Below are 13,689 nucleotides of genomic sequence, written 5' to 3' on the forward strand. Positions count from 1 at the left end.
CGCTCATCACTAGGAAAACCCAGCAGACATTCTTCTTCCTACGTCAGTTTAGGAAACTTAACATCTCAGGGTGTATCCTGATGAATTTTTACTCAGCCATCATTGAGACTGATTGGTTTCCCACCGCCCCATCCCTTTCCAAGTCCAGGTTGTAGCGAGTAGTCTACTCAGCCAAAAAGATCACTGGTTGTCAGCTACCGACATCACTGTTCATTGCCAGAGGGACGAAAAGAGTTGAAAGAATTATTGCTGACTCCACCCACCCTAACGGTCACCTGTTCACCAAATTGCCATCATGGAGATGCCACAAGTCCATCACCACCAGGACTACACGGCATCTCTGAAGCTCCTTTCTTGTAGCTATCCAGCTTCTCAACAATACTCTCAGGTGTAACGTGCTAACTGTTCCTGCACAACGTCCATTGAATGGCTTTCCCTGCTCTCCTTGTTCTGTTGATAATTATTTAATCAGTTCATATGTTCACATTTACTTAAGTTTGATTATCAACATTTGCACATGTGACCTTCTGCGAATTGTTGATTGTTCAAGGCTGTTTGCACTATTATCCTGCACATTCTTGGTTGCTATTGTGTTGTCTGTTATGTATCGCCCTGTGTTTTATGTTGGCACCAAACCAGAATTAATTCTGGTATGTCTCACATTACTGGAAATAAAGTGTTTCTGATTCTGATTCTGTCAGTCTCCTCTATAAATACTGGATCAAAATTCTGCAACTCCATGCTAAAAGAAGGATTACCTTTAACTCTCTCCCTCACCCCGTATATTGGATCTGTACAAGAAAGCAATTAAGGATGAACTATAAATGGTGAATCTGTGGAATTCTCTGTCACAGGAAACAGTTGAGGCCAGTTCATTGGCTATATTTAAGAGGGAGGTAGATATGGCCCTTGTGGCTAAAGGGATCAGGGGGTATGGAGAAAAGGCTGGTACAGGGTTCTGAGTTGGATGATCAGCCATGATCATACTGAATGCAGGTGCAGGCTCGAAAGGCCAAATGGCCTACTCCTGCATCTATTTTCTATGTTTCTATGTAAATGCTGGGTGAGCTGCTGATGTCTGCATCCTTCAAATGAATAGAATTAACCATGGCAATAGCAAACACTTCTGAAAATAGTGAATTTGGCAGGGAATAATTCCAATGGGTAAGATGGATGTCCATCTTGCTGAACAACTGTTTTCAGGCACAGATTGGGCGATTATTATTTTCCCTGTCTTCAGTCGCACCTTTGTAGTTTCACTTTATTGGAGCAACCGAGACTGTTTGCAAATCCTGTTCATCCAACTTGATGCTATTGTCATAGCAGATCATATGAACAGGGAAGAAAATATATTGGTCTTCAATATAATTTGAAGTGAGCAACTGAATCCAAAATTATTATTTTAAAAATGTATTTTAATCATAGTTGTTGATATTCTCCAGCTAAAAACTTAAAATACGACTTCAATTGGAAATGGAAACTACGAGGATTGATATCAGACAATTTAACAAATGAGCACTCAATTTTCAAAATAACTAAGAAGAAAATTATATTCATCAGACTGTGTAATCAGTCAGCTCATTTCTCTAACATCCTGATGAAATGTGACTCTTCCAGTTTTTCTAAGAGGCTAATCAAATCTAAGTAATTTATTGCAAGGATATCCACTTTTCTCTATTTTCTCAAATCTCTGAAAATATTGGGGCTTATTTTGAACTTTATCTATCTTAAGGGTGAAATGTAACAATCTGGCATAATTATCTGTCCTGACACTTTGAAGATGTTGCTTCGTTGAAAACCAACTGTTGGCCCTGCACCTGACTGAAACCTAAAAAACAAGCCCAAATTAATGTTGGAGCTTATGAGGTAACTTAGGGAGGAAGAAAATTGGGAAGCCTGGGGAAACACTGGAGACAACACAAATGTTGGGGAGAAATATAATTTAAAATGAAACATGACAATATAATTTGTTTTCTTGGAGAAAATTATCTCATTGATTGCCAGTAGGATTGGTCAAATTCCCAGAAATGGCAGTTGGTTTATATTTACTACATAAGATGCCGATCTCATATTAAAAGGAAAAATGTAAAAAAAACAGTAGTTTCTGTTCATATTAAAGTATTCATATACTAAGTCATTGGGCATATTTAAGGCAGAGGTCGATAGCTTCTTAATTAATCAGGTAGCCTCATACCCCAGTGAGATAGGCCTGTCAGCTCTGGTGGACGGGGCAGATGAGATTTACAATGAGATCCAATGGACAGGAAGGTGGTACTGCAATACAAAGCGAAGAGCTTGACAAGGCACAGAAGACATCACGGTCATCCACTGAAACAAAGGAAGACCCCAGTTTGTGAAGCTTGTTCCTACCACTGGACCCGGAATTCTGTGTTCAAGAGAGTGGAACTGCTCCAGTCCAATGCCTATTCCACTTTAAAAACTCATCTGCACAGGTTTCCAGTCAGCGTCGAACATGTTGGACGACATGTCAGGGTGTCAAAGGGTACGGGGAGACTACAGGAGGATGGGGCTGAGAGGGATAGTAAATCAGCCATGCTGGAATGGTGGAGCAGAGTTGATGGGCCAAATGGCATAATTCTACTCCTATGTCTTTTGGTCTTAAAAGGGAACTGGCATCTGAAATCAGCATGTATTTTGCTCACCTGTAAAGCGAGCCCTTCTAAAAGGTACTCTGCTGCATCACTCATTTTAATCAGTGAGGAGACCTACAGATCTCATTTTGAATCTGAAGACAGTAATTACCTACTTTACTGTCATCTAATTGGTTGGATAATCAGATGCTCCCCAGTCATTTTTCCAAAGTAATTTGAATAATGGCACACTGTTATAAAGCAGTCTAGATAATCCAGCTGAAATGCTATACTTTCCTGTATTTATGTTAGCATCCATATTATAATAATATTTAATTGCTACACCATTAACATAGTTAAACAATAAAATAATTTCTGTTGAATTCTTTGACTTGCTCTGCAGAACGTTGTTATGTTTAAACTAAAGTAATTTTGAAATGTAAACAGTTAATATCTGAGGAAAGAACTTGAGCTGAAGTTTTACTACCACTTTGGCACTGAAGGAAAAGAATTTCTGGACTGGATTGATGAGAAAACGGTGGTACAATAAGACTTTGAAATGCACTACAGTCTATAGATGTGATTGCACCCAACCTGTTCCAGGAGGATGCCTCACAACACCTGGGCTTAAGCACTGCACGGTTGGTTAAGTTTACCAAGAAGTCATGTCACTGAGAAATCCCCTGTGTGTTTTTTAGGTTCTGAAAAATAGAGGTTCCTTTCATGTACTCTTTCGATATTGTTTGATTTTGCTTTCTCCATGAACACAAATTCTGATTCAAGGGTTGTCTGCTGTGCTTTGCATTCAACAGCTATCACAGTATTATATATGTCTCAAGTATGATCAGAAAACTCAGGAAGGGTCAAAAGGCTGTTGCATAGAAGGTGTAGCACTGGAAATGATAATCTTCAGTGTGGCTTGTGTCTACATTCACAAATTGGTCAGCAGTAGTTCAAACAGCCATCAGCCACGGCTTATGCTGCATTCTTACCTGTGAACTAGGTCATGGGATCAATCCCCATTCTAGAGGCTTGAGCACAAAATCTGGACTGATGTTTCAGCTCAGTACCGAGCGAGCACTCAACTGTCACAGCTGCCTTCTTTCTGGTAAGATTTTAAAACCAAGGCCATATCTGCCCACTCATTTTAATTGGCACTATTTTCAGCCAGTCTAATGATTAAATTTCAAATAGAGCACTAAAGGCCTTTGCTGTTTCTAAAGATCTTACAGAAAATTAATTGACTGTTGTATTTCTCATATTTCTAAACCCTATGAAGGATTTTATGGGCTGTAAGTGCCTTGGGTGCCCTGAAGACATGACAGGCACAATGCAAGTGCAAGATAATTACATTTTTTCTTAACTCTAATAGAAGTTCGCTTAAAAAATAACTTTGTTTTAACCCACAGGTGCTGCCTGACCTGCTGAGTATTACCTGCATTCCCATCTTTCTGTAATGGTTGATGAAAGCCGCACATTATACAATAATGGTTTCAGCAAAATAAGAGATGGCAAAGTGCTTGATAAAGAAAAATAATTGTAACATACATGTACCATGCTTAGGAAGGGATCATTTACAGTGAGTTATGGGGTATGAAGCAATGCCATGTACTAAATAACAATTTTGATTGCCTGAATTAAGCAAATGAGCTTTTAATCAAGATTTTAATGCATCAAAGTCATTGATGTCATCTTAATTAACTGTTATCTGTGGTGGATGGGGCAATATATCTATTCTAAAATATTATCAATCTGAAATAGCAGCTATTGAACCAGATTCAGGAACAGTTATTGCCCCTCAATCATCAGGCTCTTGACCAAGTGGGGATAACTTCATTCAACTTCACTTGCCCCATCACTGAACTGCTCCAACAACCTATGAACTCACTTTCAAGTACTCTACATCTCATGTTCTCAATACTTATTGCTTACTTTTTTTTCTGCTTTGTATTTGCACAGTCTGTTGTCTTTTGCACGTCGGTTGTTTGTCTGCCTTGTTGGGTGTGCATCTTTCATTGATTCTATTATGGTTGTTGGATTTAGAATGCCTGCAAGAAAATAAATCTCAGGGTTGTATAGGGTGACATATATCCACTTTGATACTAGATTTAGTTTGAGCTTTGAACTTTACAATGCATAGATGGAGCCTGCCCAATTCAGCATTTGCAGCATCTTCAAAGGTCTGAGCATAAAATCTTGTTAATGCAGTGCTCAAAGAGTATTTAATTGTTGGAGGCACTGCCTTTCTGTTAAACCAAGGGAATATCTGTGGATTGGCATTACTTTATTTCAGATTTCCAGCATCTGGAACATTCTGCTTTCATGTGCCCATTCTCACTGTAAACAGGAACTTGACCATTCATAGCAAAACACTAAAATCATATTTCTTCACAAACCTTGTATTTCACTTATTCTCATATCAGCATGTCTGACACTATTTCAATTATTTTTGCAGCTGGTTGCAACTATACCAATGTGATCAGCACATTTTACAAGTTCATAATCCATACTTTTGGCAGGTTGTAATTGCTTATATTATTGTTCTATCAGGTTCAATGGACTATTTCCTGACTAGTTGGGGAGAAAACTCTTCATAATAAATCATACTTCTACACAGTATTGCATCATCCTAATACCCCAAAGCTTTACCTATGGTATTTCTTTGAAGCCAAGTGATGGAAGCTATTGAAAAAGCCCAAACAATTTCTTGAAACAATTCATCAGCTGATTTCTTTTTTTGTCATGGGGGAATGCTTTCTGGTGCAAATATTGTAAGGGACAGCAATCCCTGACTGAACAGTCAGATAGAGAAAGAAATAGTTCAAAGCTCATTGAAGGGTGGCAATGCATCAATGCAATACCCCTTTAGTACCGGGGATGTGTCAGGCACATAATGCACTCAAGCTCAGTTAAGGGTCTTGACCCAGAGGTTAGAATGGCCTCAAGTGAACCACGCTAAGAAGGGAATACTGTTTAAGATGCTTCTCCCTTTTCTGTAACTTCTATTTAAAAAATTCTAATCACACTCACCATCTTAAATTTTCTTTCTATAAAATTTGTCCTGATGTAGGTATTAAACGGTGCCTGCTCATGAACTTACCTGTGGAAAGGCCATCGCTCTCCAGAGATCTGGACATCAATTCTGGAACGGCAAATTGCCAGCGCTAAGAATAGAGAGCTATATCCAAATTGACACATGATCTGAATGACATTCACACTAAAATCTGGTTAAGGTAATTCAAAATCCACTTTTGCTGCACACTGCAGAAGAAGGCGGCTTGTGAATAATCACATGTACAAATGGTAAAGCTTTGAAACCTGCAAGTTGCATTGATTAACTCATTAGTGTTGAATTTCTTAATGGACTCAAGACCCAGTATTAATTGATGAACTTTATAATTTCTCTTGAGCCTTCATTTCTTTTTTACTGTAATTGTATTCAGTGGTAGTAGATGATACAAATACATTGGAGTGACATTACCCATTGATGGGAATTAAGGCCCCTAGTTTGTAAAACGTTACAGGAATTCAGGAAGGGTTGCTAAACTCACACATAAAGTGAACACCCACTAAAGCAACATATAGTAGATTGAACTCCGCAAAAGTACGTGCATGTGATTTGGATGGTACCACCAATCTCAGGAGATATTACTGTGTCTTGTGAGTTGTACGTACATTGAAACTTAGAACTTGTTCACACTATGATCCATCGAGGACTGAGCAACCTTTTCTACCACTGTGAAATCCATCCCTTTCGTCACCCTGTGGTGACATTCTATAAACTCTATTGCCGGTTCAATTGGAACAGACTCTGAGCAATGTGTCAAACACATGAACAGGGTCTGCAATTATGGCACACACGGAAGGAATTGGAAACTTCTAATCATATATTATTTTTGGATAGGGTGCAAAATAAATACCCCCTCAGTTCAAAGGGGATCAGTAGAAAGAAGTGCTCAAATAAGGAATGAACTGTTGCATGTGAACCTACCAATTTACATATCAGAAATTAAACTACTTTGACTGCAGAGGCCAGAATTCTGGGTTAAAATTCAAACAACTTAGCTGCCATACTGTCGATGTGCATGTATGTGTCAATAATGCAAACATTAAATATAAGAGCAATGGCAAAGTATTGTGACAAAAATAGATAAAAAATTTAATGTAGATAATACATATTTCACAAAATTTTCAATACTGTGGGGGAAACATATCCTTTTTGTAAAATGAATTAACATTTTAAGACATGAAATTGGGTTGCCTTGTACAGAATAATGTTTAATGATTGGCTGTGCACACTCCAACATGGCAGAACAATAGGAAAAGTTGAGGGAAGGGGCTTCACTTTGACAGCAAAGTCTAAAATATGGACTATAAATTGTTTAAGACATAATGCTGCAAGATACTCATTAAACTTTACGATCACTGTGAAAAACCTACAGTATTGCGCAAAATTTTAATCGGCCCCATTTCAATAATTTAACCAATTTAAAAACTGAAAGCCACACGCACACTTGCACCATTTCCATTGCTTCTAACTCACAGATCCGTTTACCATTTGTTCAAATGTTCATTTACCTCTCTAACTATAATATTTTTCTTTCAAAAAAAAAGTATTTCGTTCTTTCCCATGACAGAAATTTAACTCGATTTTCTTTTCTGTTGCCTGCGCGCTGAAAGGTTTTGTGATTTTAATTTTCTTACCATCATAAATAATACTTAAACATACCACCTTTTTTTAAATATATAAAAAGGTAGAAAACAGAGCCATCATTCCTTTTGCTTAAGGCATTTACACTTAAAGAGCTTGAAAGTCTTTCACGCACCACATCAACTGACCAAACCAGGTTTCTCATTATCATGACCTCCATAGTATAATCAGTCACCATACCATTGTGGTATCTTTCTCATTGGTTAAATCCTTGTTGCATTGCTGTCTGATGCCCATTGGCTTGGTTTGCAGTTTACACTGGAACGGGGCTGTTCTTTGTGTGCGTTTCCAATTGCTTGATGCTGCTCACCATCTTTTTCTGATGTCCAGAAAGAGTAACTCCGAGCTTCATTATATCACTGCAAAGGAAGACACAACAATAGTGAATGAAGTTGTTAAGAATCAGAATTAGAAATAGGTTTAATATCACTGGCAAATGTCATGAGATTTGTTAATTTTGTGGCAGCAGTACAATGCAATACATGATAATATAGAACAAAAAAATTGAATTACAGTAAAAAACATAGAATAGTTAAATTAACTAAAAAAAGAAATTTTAAAAAAGAGTAGTGAAGTAATGTTCACAGGTTCAAAGTCCATGCAGAAATCTGATGGCAGAGGGGAAGAAGCTGTTCCTGTACTGTTGAATGTGTGCCTTCAGGCTTCTGTACATCCTTCCAGATGGTAACAGTGAAAAGAGGACATGTCCTGGGTGGTTGGGATCCTTAAGGATGGACACCGCCTTTTCGAGGCACCACTCCTTGAAGATGTCTTGGATCCTCTTATATTGCTACAGTTCTACTGATAAAAAGTGGTTTCAAGCCACACAAACACAAAAGTGGCAGGATAATTTGAGCTTAGTGAAAGGAAAAGCAAGCAACACACATCAAAGTTGCTGGTGAACGCAGCAGGCCAGGCAGCCTCTATTGGAAGAGGTACAGTCGATGTTTCGGGCCGAGACCCTTCGTCAGGACTAACTGAAAAAAGAGCTAGTAAGAGATTTGAAAGTGGGAGGGGGAGGGGGAGATCCAAAATAATAGGAGAAGACAGGAGGGGGAGGGATGGAGCCAAGAGCTGGACAGGTGATTGGCAAAAGGGATCTCCCCCTCCCCCTCCCACTTTCAAATCTCTTACTAGCTCTTCCTTCAGTTAGTCCTGACGAAGGGTCTCAGCCCGAAATGTCGACTGTACCTCTTCCTAGAGATGCTGCCTGGTCTGCTGCGTTCACCAGCTACTTTGATGTGTGTTGCTTGAATTTCCAGCGTCTGCAGAATTCCTCGTGAAAGGAAAAGCAATGAGTTTTCTTTTAGGAAGTTGTTTCATATCAGTGTCAGTTCAACCTAAATGAAGCAAGCAGATTCCTTCCTGCATTGTACCCTATTCTGCTGACCATATCCTGCTATCTACTGACATGGAACAGTAGACAAATGGAAATTGAAACCAATTATTCACTTTATTACATCTACACGTTAAGGTTATTTCTTTTCATCTTCAAAAATGCTGAGCTAGTTGAGTCACAGCTGTACTTAGTGAAATCAGAATCTAATAGCAAAGGCAAGTGGGGACTTGTTATTAACGTGTGAGGCACAGATAATATGCAACATTATAGACTGAGGTCAACGTAAAAGACTTGGAAATGAAAAATCTTGGCATAAACACGGGAAATTCTGCATATGGTGGAAATCCAAAACAAAATACACACAAAATGTTAGAGGAACTCAGCAGGGCAGGCAGCATCTATAGAAATGAATAAGCAGTTGATGTTTCGGACTGAGATGCTTCTTCAGGGGAATATGCCAGGATAATAAATCCAAGCCTTGTAGTTTGGACACATGCAAATAGGTAAAATGATTTGTACAAAATCATGGCTGCAAAATGATTATTGCAGCACTTTTACTGATTGTCAAGGTTGCAAGATATACTGTATACGTCACCATATACTACACTGAAATTCATTTTATTGTAGAACAAAGAAATACAATAGAATAAACAAAAAAACTGCACACAAAGATTGACAAGCAACCAACGTGCAACAGAAGACAAACTCTGCAATAAAATAAAAACAATAAACAAAAAACAAATAAGTAGATAACAAATATTGAGGACATGAGGTGCAGAGGTCTTGAGACTAAGTTCGTAGCGTGCTCAGCGGTCAGTTCAGAGTTGAGGTAAGTGAATCCACATTGGTTCAGGAGCTTGACGGTTGATAGATAATAACTGTTTCTGGACCTGGTTGTGTGGAACCTAAGGCTCCAGTAATTCCTTCCCATAAGGCCCTTTAGGACATTCATCTTGCATTTTTAAATATCTTCCTATGTCACTTGGGGCTAGTGGATAAGTTGTAAGTCCCAATGAGGCAAATGCGAGGCACACAGGAAATAGTTGAGGTTTGCTGCCATTTTCAGCTTTTGGATAATCAGGGCCCAAATGATTTATTTTCTTTGCTTTTAGAGGAAACTGATAGAACACGAAGGCAATGTTTTACCGGGCTTTTCTCTGTGTATGACACATGGCAGGTACACCAGAACCCTTGGCTGAACTGCATCATCAGTCATAGTCATAGTCATAGTCATAGTCATACTTTATTGATCCCGAGGGAAATTGGGTTTTGTTACAGTTGCACCAACCAAGAATAGAGTATAGATATAGCAATATGGGGTACTCAGATCCATTCTCATTTACACCTTTGGTTTTGGGGACTAGCAGTCAAACTGGAATTCAACACCACACTGATAACCATATCTGAATCTTCTGTTGATCCATCTCAGACACATAATTAACAAGTTACTAGTGAAGAATTGTTAAATATTTTCAGTAATGCCTTGGAATATTTAGGCAAATATTTGAGCAGTTAAAACAGTAGTAGAGAATTTAGCCATTTTTGTGTAAGATGGGTTGGATGATATATCAGAATTTGTAAAGTGAGAGAAGTATAGAGATGTTATATGATATGGCGGCTGACATTCTGAGACTCAGATGAATGGGATGAATGTCTATTCTCTCTGCTGGAAGGAGACATCCTATGTCAAATGAATTTGACCTGTCTCGATCCCAGCAGGTCCAGCGTCCAGCTCTTCATTAAAGAACAGTCTGAACTTCAGTACTAATATCTAGCTCATTTAAAAAGGCCACAGAATAACTGGTGCAGGGAAAGGAAAGAAAAGAAAATGTTCTACTGAGGAATTTACTTTCTGAGTTTGAAGTTGAGGCTAGGAACACTGTATTCTGCGTAATACCATTAGAATTATTACCAAAGGGTACTGATGCTGTGATGTCCTCTTTTGCATGGGACAGAAAAGTCTTTGTACAAACGTAGTATTGTGTGCCAATTCAACACTGTATCTAGCATAGAGTCCCACTGAAGTCAAGTGGAGTTCAATGTGCATGTGCTATTATATTACAGGTTTAATCCCTGCAACTAAAACAGGGAACAAATTTCCACTCTGAAACCAGTTAGCATAATCAAAACAAAATCAGACAAAAAGAAGAAAAAGAGACAGAAGGAGCCTTCTTGCAAAGAAGCAGAACCATATAATCAGCATTGGCTTTAGAAATGGACTTTTCCTGGTAATTTCACAAGGTATGTATGTTTCTTCTGTGACTTCCCTTTTGCTAATACTGTAATTGGATTCTTTATTAAAAACAAACCATTCAGTTTTAGCTAAATTGGAAAGGATTGCTTCTTTTAATACACTGCAGATTGGAAAAGTTGATATGAGCCATTTACTCCTTAGGCATGGGCACAGACTAAATTCAATCTGCTTATTCTTGGTCTAAGTAGCCAAGTTTCTGATTTCCATCTCTGTTTATAATTCTTAATTTCTAACAGCAGTGTTTATTCCTGGAAAGGCTAACATATGGCAGTGCAGTAAACTCCCACGTGTCCCTTTGTGAGCTGCTAGACCTCGATCAGAACTTGTTAGGTACAGTAGCAAACACTTCCTGTTGTGAACTTACTTGATCAACGTCTATTTGCCATTTTTTTTATAGATTAGGAAAGCAGTTTGATGTTCAAAAATATTTATCTTATCATCACTTTTACCATCACTCCACAAAAGTTTAAAACATGTTGAAAGCTCCGTTTAACCAAGGATATCATTTGTGTTTTCGTAAGAGATCCCAACTCGAGTTTCTTTGTTCTATTACTGTAATTTAAAAAAACTAGTTTGTATCTTGTCTTTTCAAACAGATGGGGCACCCAACAAATTTTCTTTTAATCTTACATAGGCCAATATATTGTGCTTACCAAATTTCATATTATGACAATTTTTTTTCATTTAGCTTATTGCTAGAAATGGTCACTAACTCAGCACAATTGAGTATTCATTCAGTACAAACGTGCAGTCATCTAGCTAGTACTGCAGTAATCCCAATGGCATGAGTGCAGCGCAAATCTATTTCTAGAGACATGTTGAAAATCCTCAAAATGGGAATTAAACTTTCAATTCACTCTGCTTCCTTTGCCATTCTTGGGTGAGCTATCTCATTCAGTGAAAGGACAAACCCTTGTTTGAACTTGCTTTTCCTGTGTATTGAAGGGGAAAAAATCTCTTTGATTCTATTCAGCAGGTCTTAACAATGGTACTGAAATGTACCAAAAATAGCCTCTTTAAAAGCAATTGGAGATAATGTTACTTTAGTCTCAGTTATAACAGTTTAATATTCAACACGTCAGCACCCCATCATATTGCCTCACTCTTGAAACAAATTTCACCCTGTCACAAACAGACTGGGATGTGAGCATGTCCTTTGATAAAAATAGGAAAGGTAGAGTCACACTTGTCATGGAACCTGGGCTAGACCTTCTATTATTTGCAGTGCTGGTAATTTCCACTTACAATAACAGACACAGGATACAGTTACAGAACATGGTGAAGAAATCATGTGGAATAATTGAGTTTATTATTTACTTACTTAGCGATACCATGTACAGTAGGCTCTTCCGGTGTGGCAAGCAACTCTCCAATAAACCCGATTAACCCTGACCTAATCATGGGGCAATTTACATATACCAATTAACCTACCAGGTATATCATTGAACTGTGGGAACGAACAGGAGGACCCAGAGAAAAATCCGCATATTCATCGGGGAGGACATATAGAAAGTCTGTACAGAACAGTGCCAGAGTTGAACTCTGACCTCTGGAACGCCCTGAGCTGTAATTACATCACTCCAACTGCTACACTACCCTGGCGACCATATTAGCAGGGGCATAGTAGTTATGAGCAGGGAGGCCTTGGTACAATTTTACAAAACTTTGGTTAGGTTGCAGCAGGAGCAATGTGTACAATACTGGTCATGACACAAAAGGAAGAATGTGAATGGCTGGAAATGGGCGCAGAGGAAATTTACCAGACAGAACATTTCAGTTATGAGGTGGCTAGAGAGGGTGAGTTTATTTTTGAGTGGAAATGGCAGACAAAGGACCTGGCAGAGATATACAAAATTATGACGGCCATTGATAAGGTGGAACGTTGGAAACTTTACCCCAGAATGGAGATGTCCAAAACCAGAGGGCATCAGTTTAAGGTGAGGAGTGAGAGTATTAGAAGAATTGAGGAAAACATTTTTAACTCAGAAGTTGGTTATCATCTGGAACACACTGCCTAAGAAGGTGGTAGAGGCAGGCACCCTTAGAACATTTAAAAAGTACTGGAATGAATACATTCTTTAGCAAGGCATCGCAGTTTACAGGCCAAGTTCGTGTTTGCCACTACACTCCTCACTTCCCTCCCTCATAACCTCATGCATGCCCCAGTGGTGAGCAAAGTAACTCCCTCACTTGCTAACATCGGCGGTGGCTATTGGCACTGATGACTAAACTGTTCCTTTATCTCCATGTGAACCAGCACCAAATGCAAATGAATACAGTATCATCCATATAGACCAAACGTCCTAAACATGAGGGAGGCAAAAAAGTGCAAGAAGGAATTATTTAGATGAAAACTTGGATGATTGGATTGTCATTGAGTCATAGACCATAGAAATGGGTTACTCAACCCGTCAAGTCTGTATTGACCTTCGCCCACCATTTACACCAATTCTCCACTCATTCCATTTTATTCTTCCTACTCTCCGATCAGCTCTCCAGATTCGACTGCTCAACAGCATGCGAGGGATAACTTACAGTGTTCAATTAGCTTACCATCCTGCACATCGTTGGAATATGGGAGGAAAGTAGACCACAATCAGAATCAGGTTAAATATCACTGGCATATATTGTGAAATTTGTTGTTTTGAAGCAGCAGTATATTGCAATACAAAATAATAAAAGCTATAAATTACAATAAGAAATATATATACATATAAAAAGAAAATTACGTTAAATATGTAGTGCAAAAAGAGTGGGGAAAAGTGCTGAGGTAGTGTTCATGGGTTCATTATCC

The 13,689-nt window shown here is 38.5% G+C and overlaps 1 protein-coding gene across 2 annotated transcripts in view; it reads right to left on the reverse strand.

The window, feature by feature from the left end:
• Positions 1–6,740: 6,740 nt before the first annotated feature.
• The window catches only part of epha3 (eph receptor A3), a 288,707-nt gene continuing 281,758 nt past the window's right edge, over positions 6,741–13,689 (reverse strand). For both annotated transcript variants that reach the window (XM_063050489.1, XM_063050488.1), the window contains exon 17: positions 6,741–7,661. In XM_063050489.1, coding sequence (XP_062906559.1) covers positions 7,556–7,661 — 106 coding nt within the window. In that variant the 3' untranslated portion in view covers positions 6,741–7,555. The remainder of the gene's footprint in view (positions 7,662–13,689) is intronic.

This window comes from Mobula hypostoma, chromosome 6 (genome assembly GCF_963921235.1).
Source record: "Mobula hypostoma chromosome 6, sMobHyp1.1, whole genome shotgun sequence".
NCBI lineage: Eukaryota > Metazoa > Chordata > Chondrichthyes > Myliobatiformes > Myliobatidae > Mobula > Mobula hypostoma.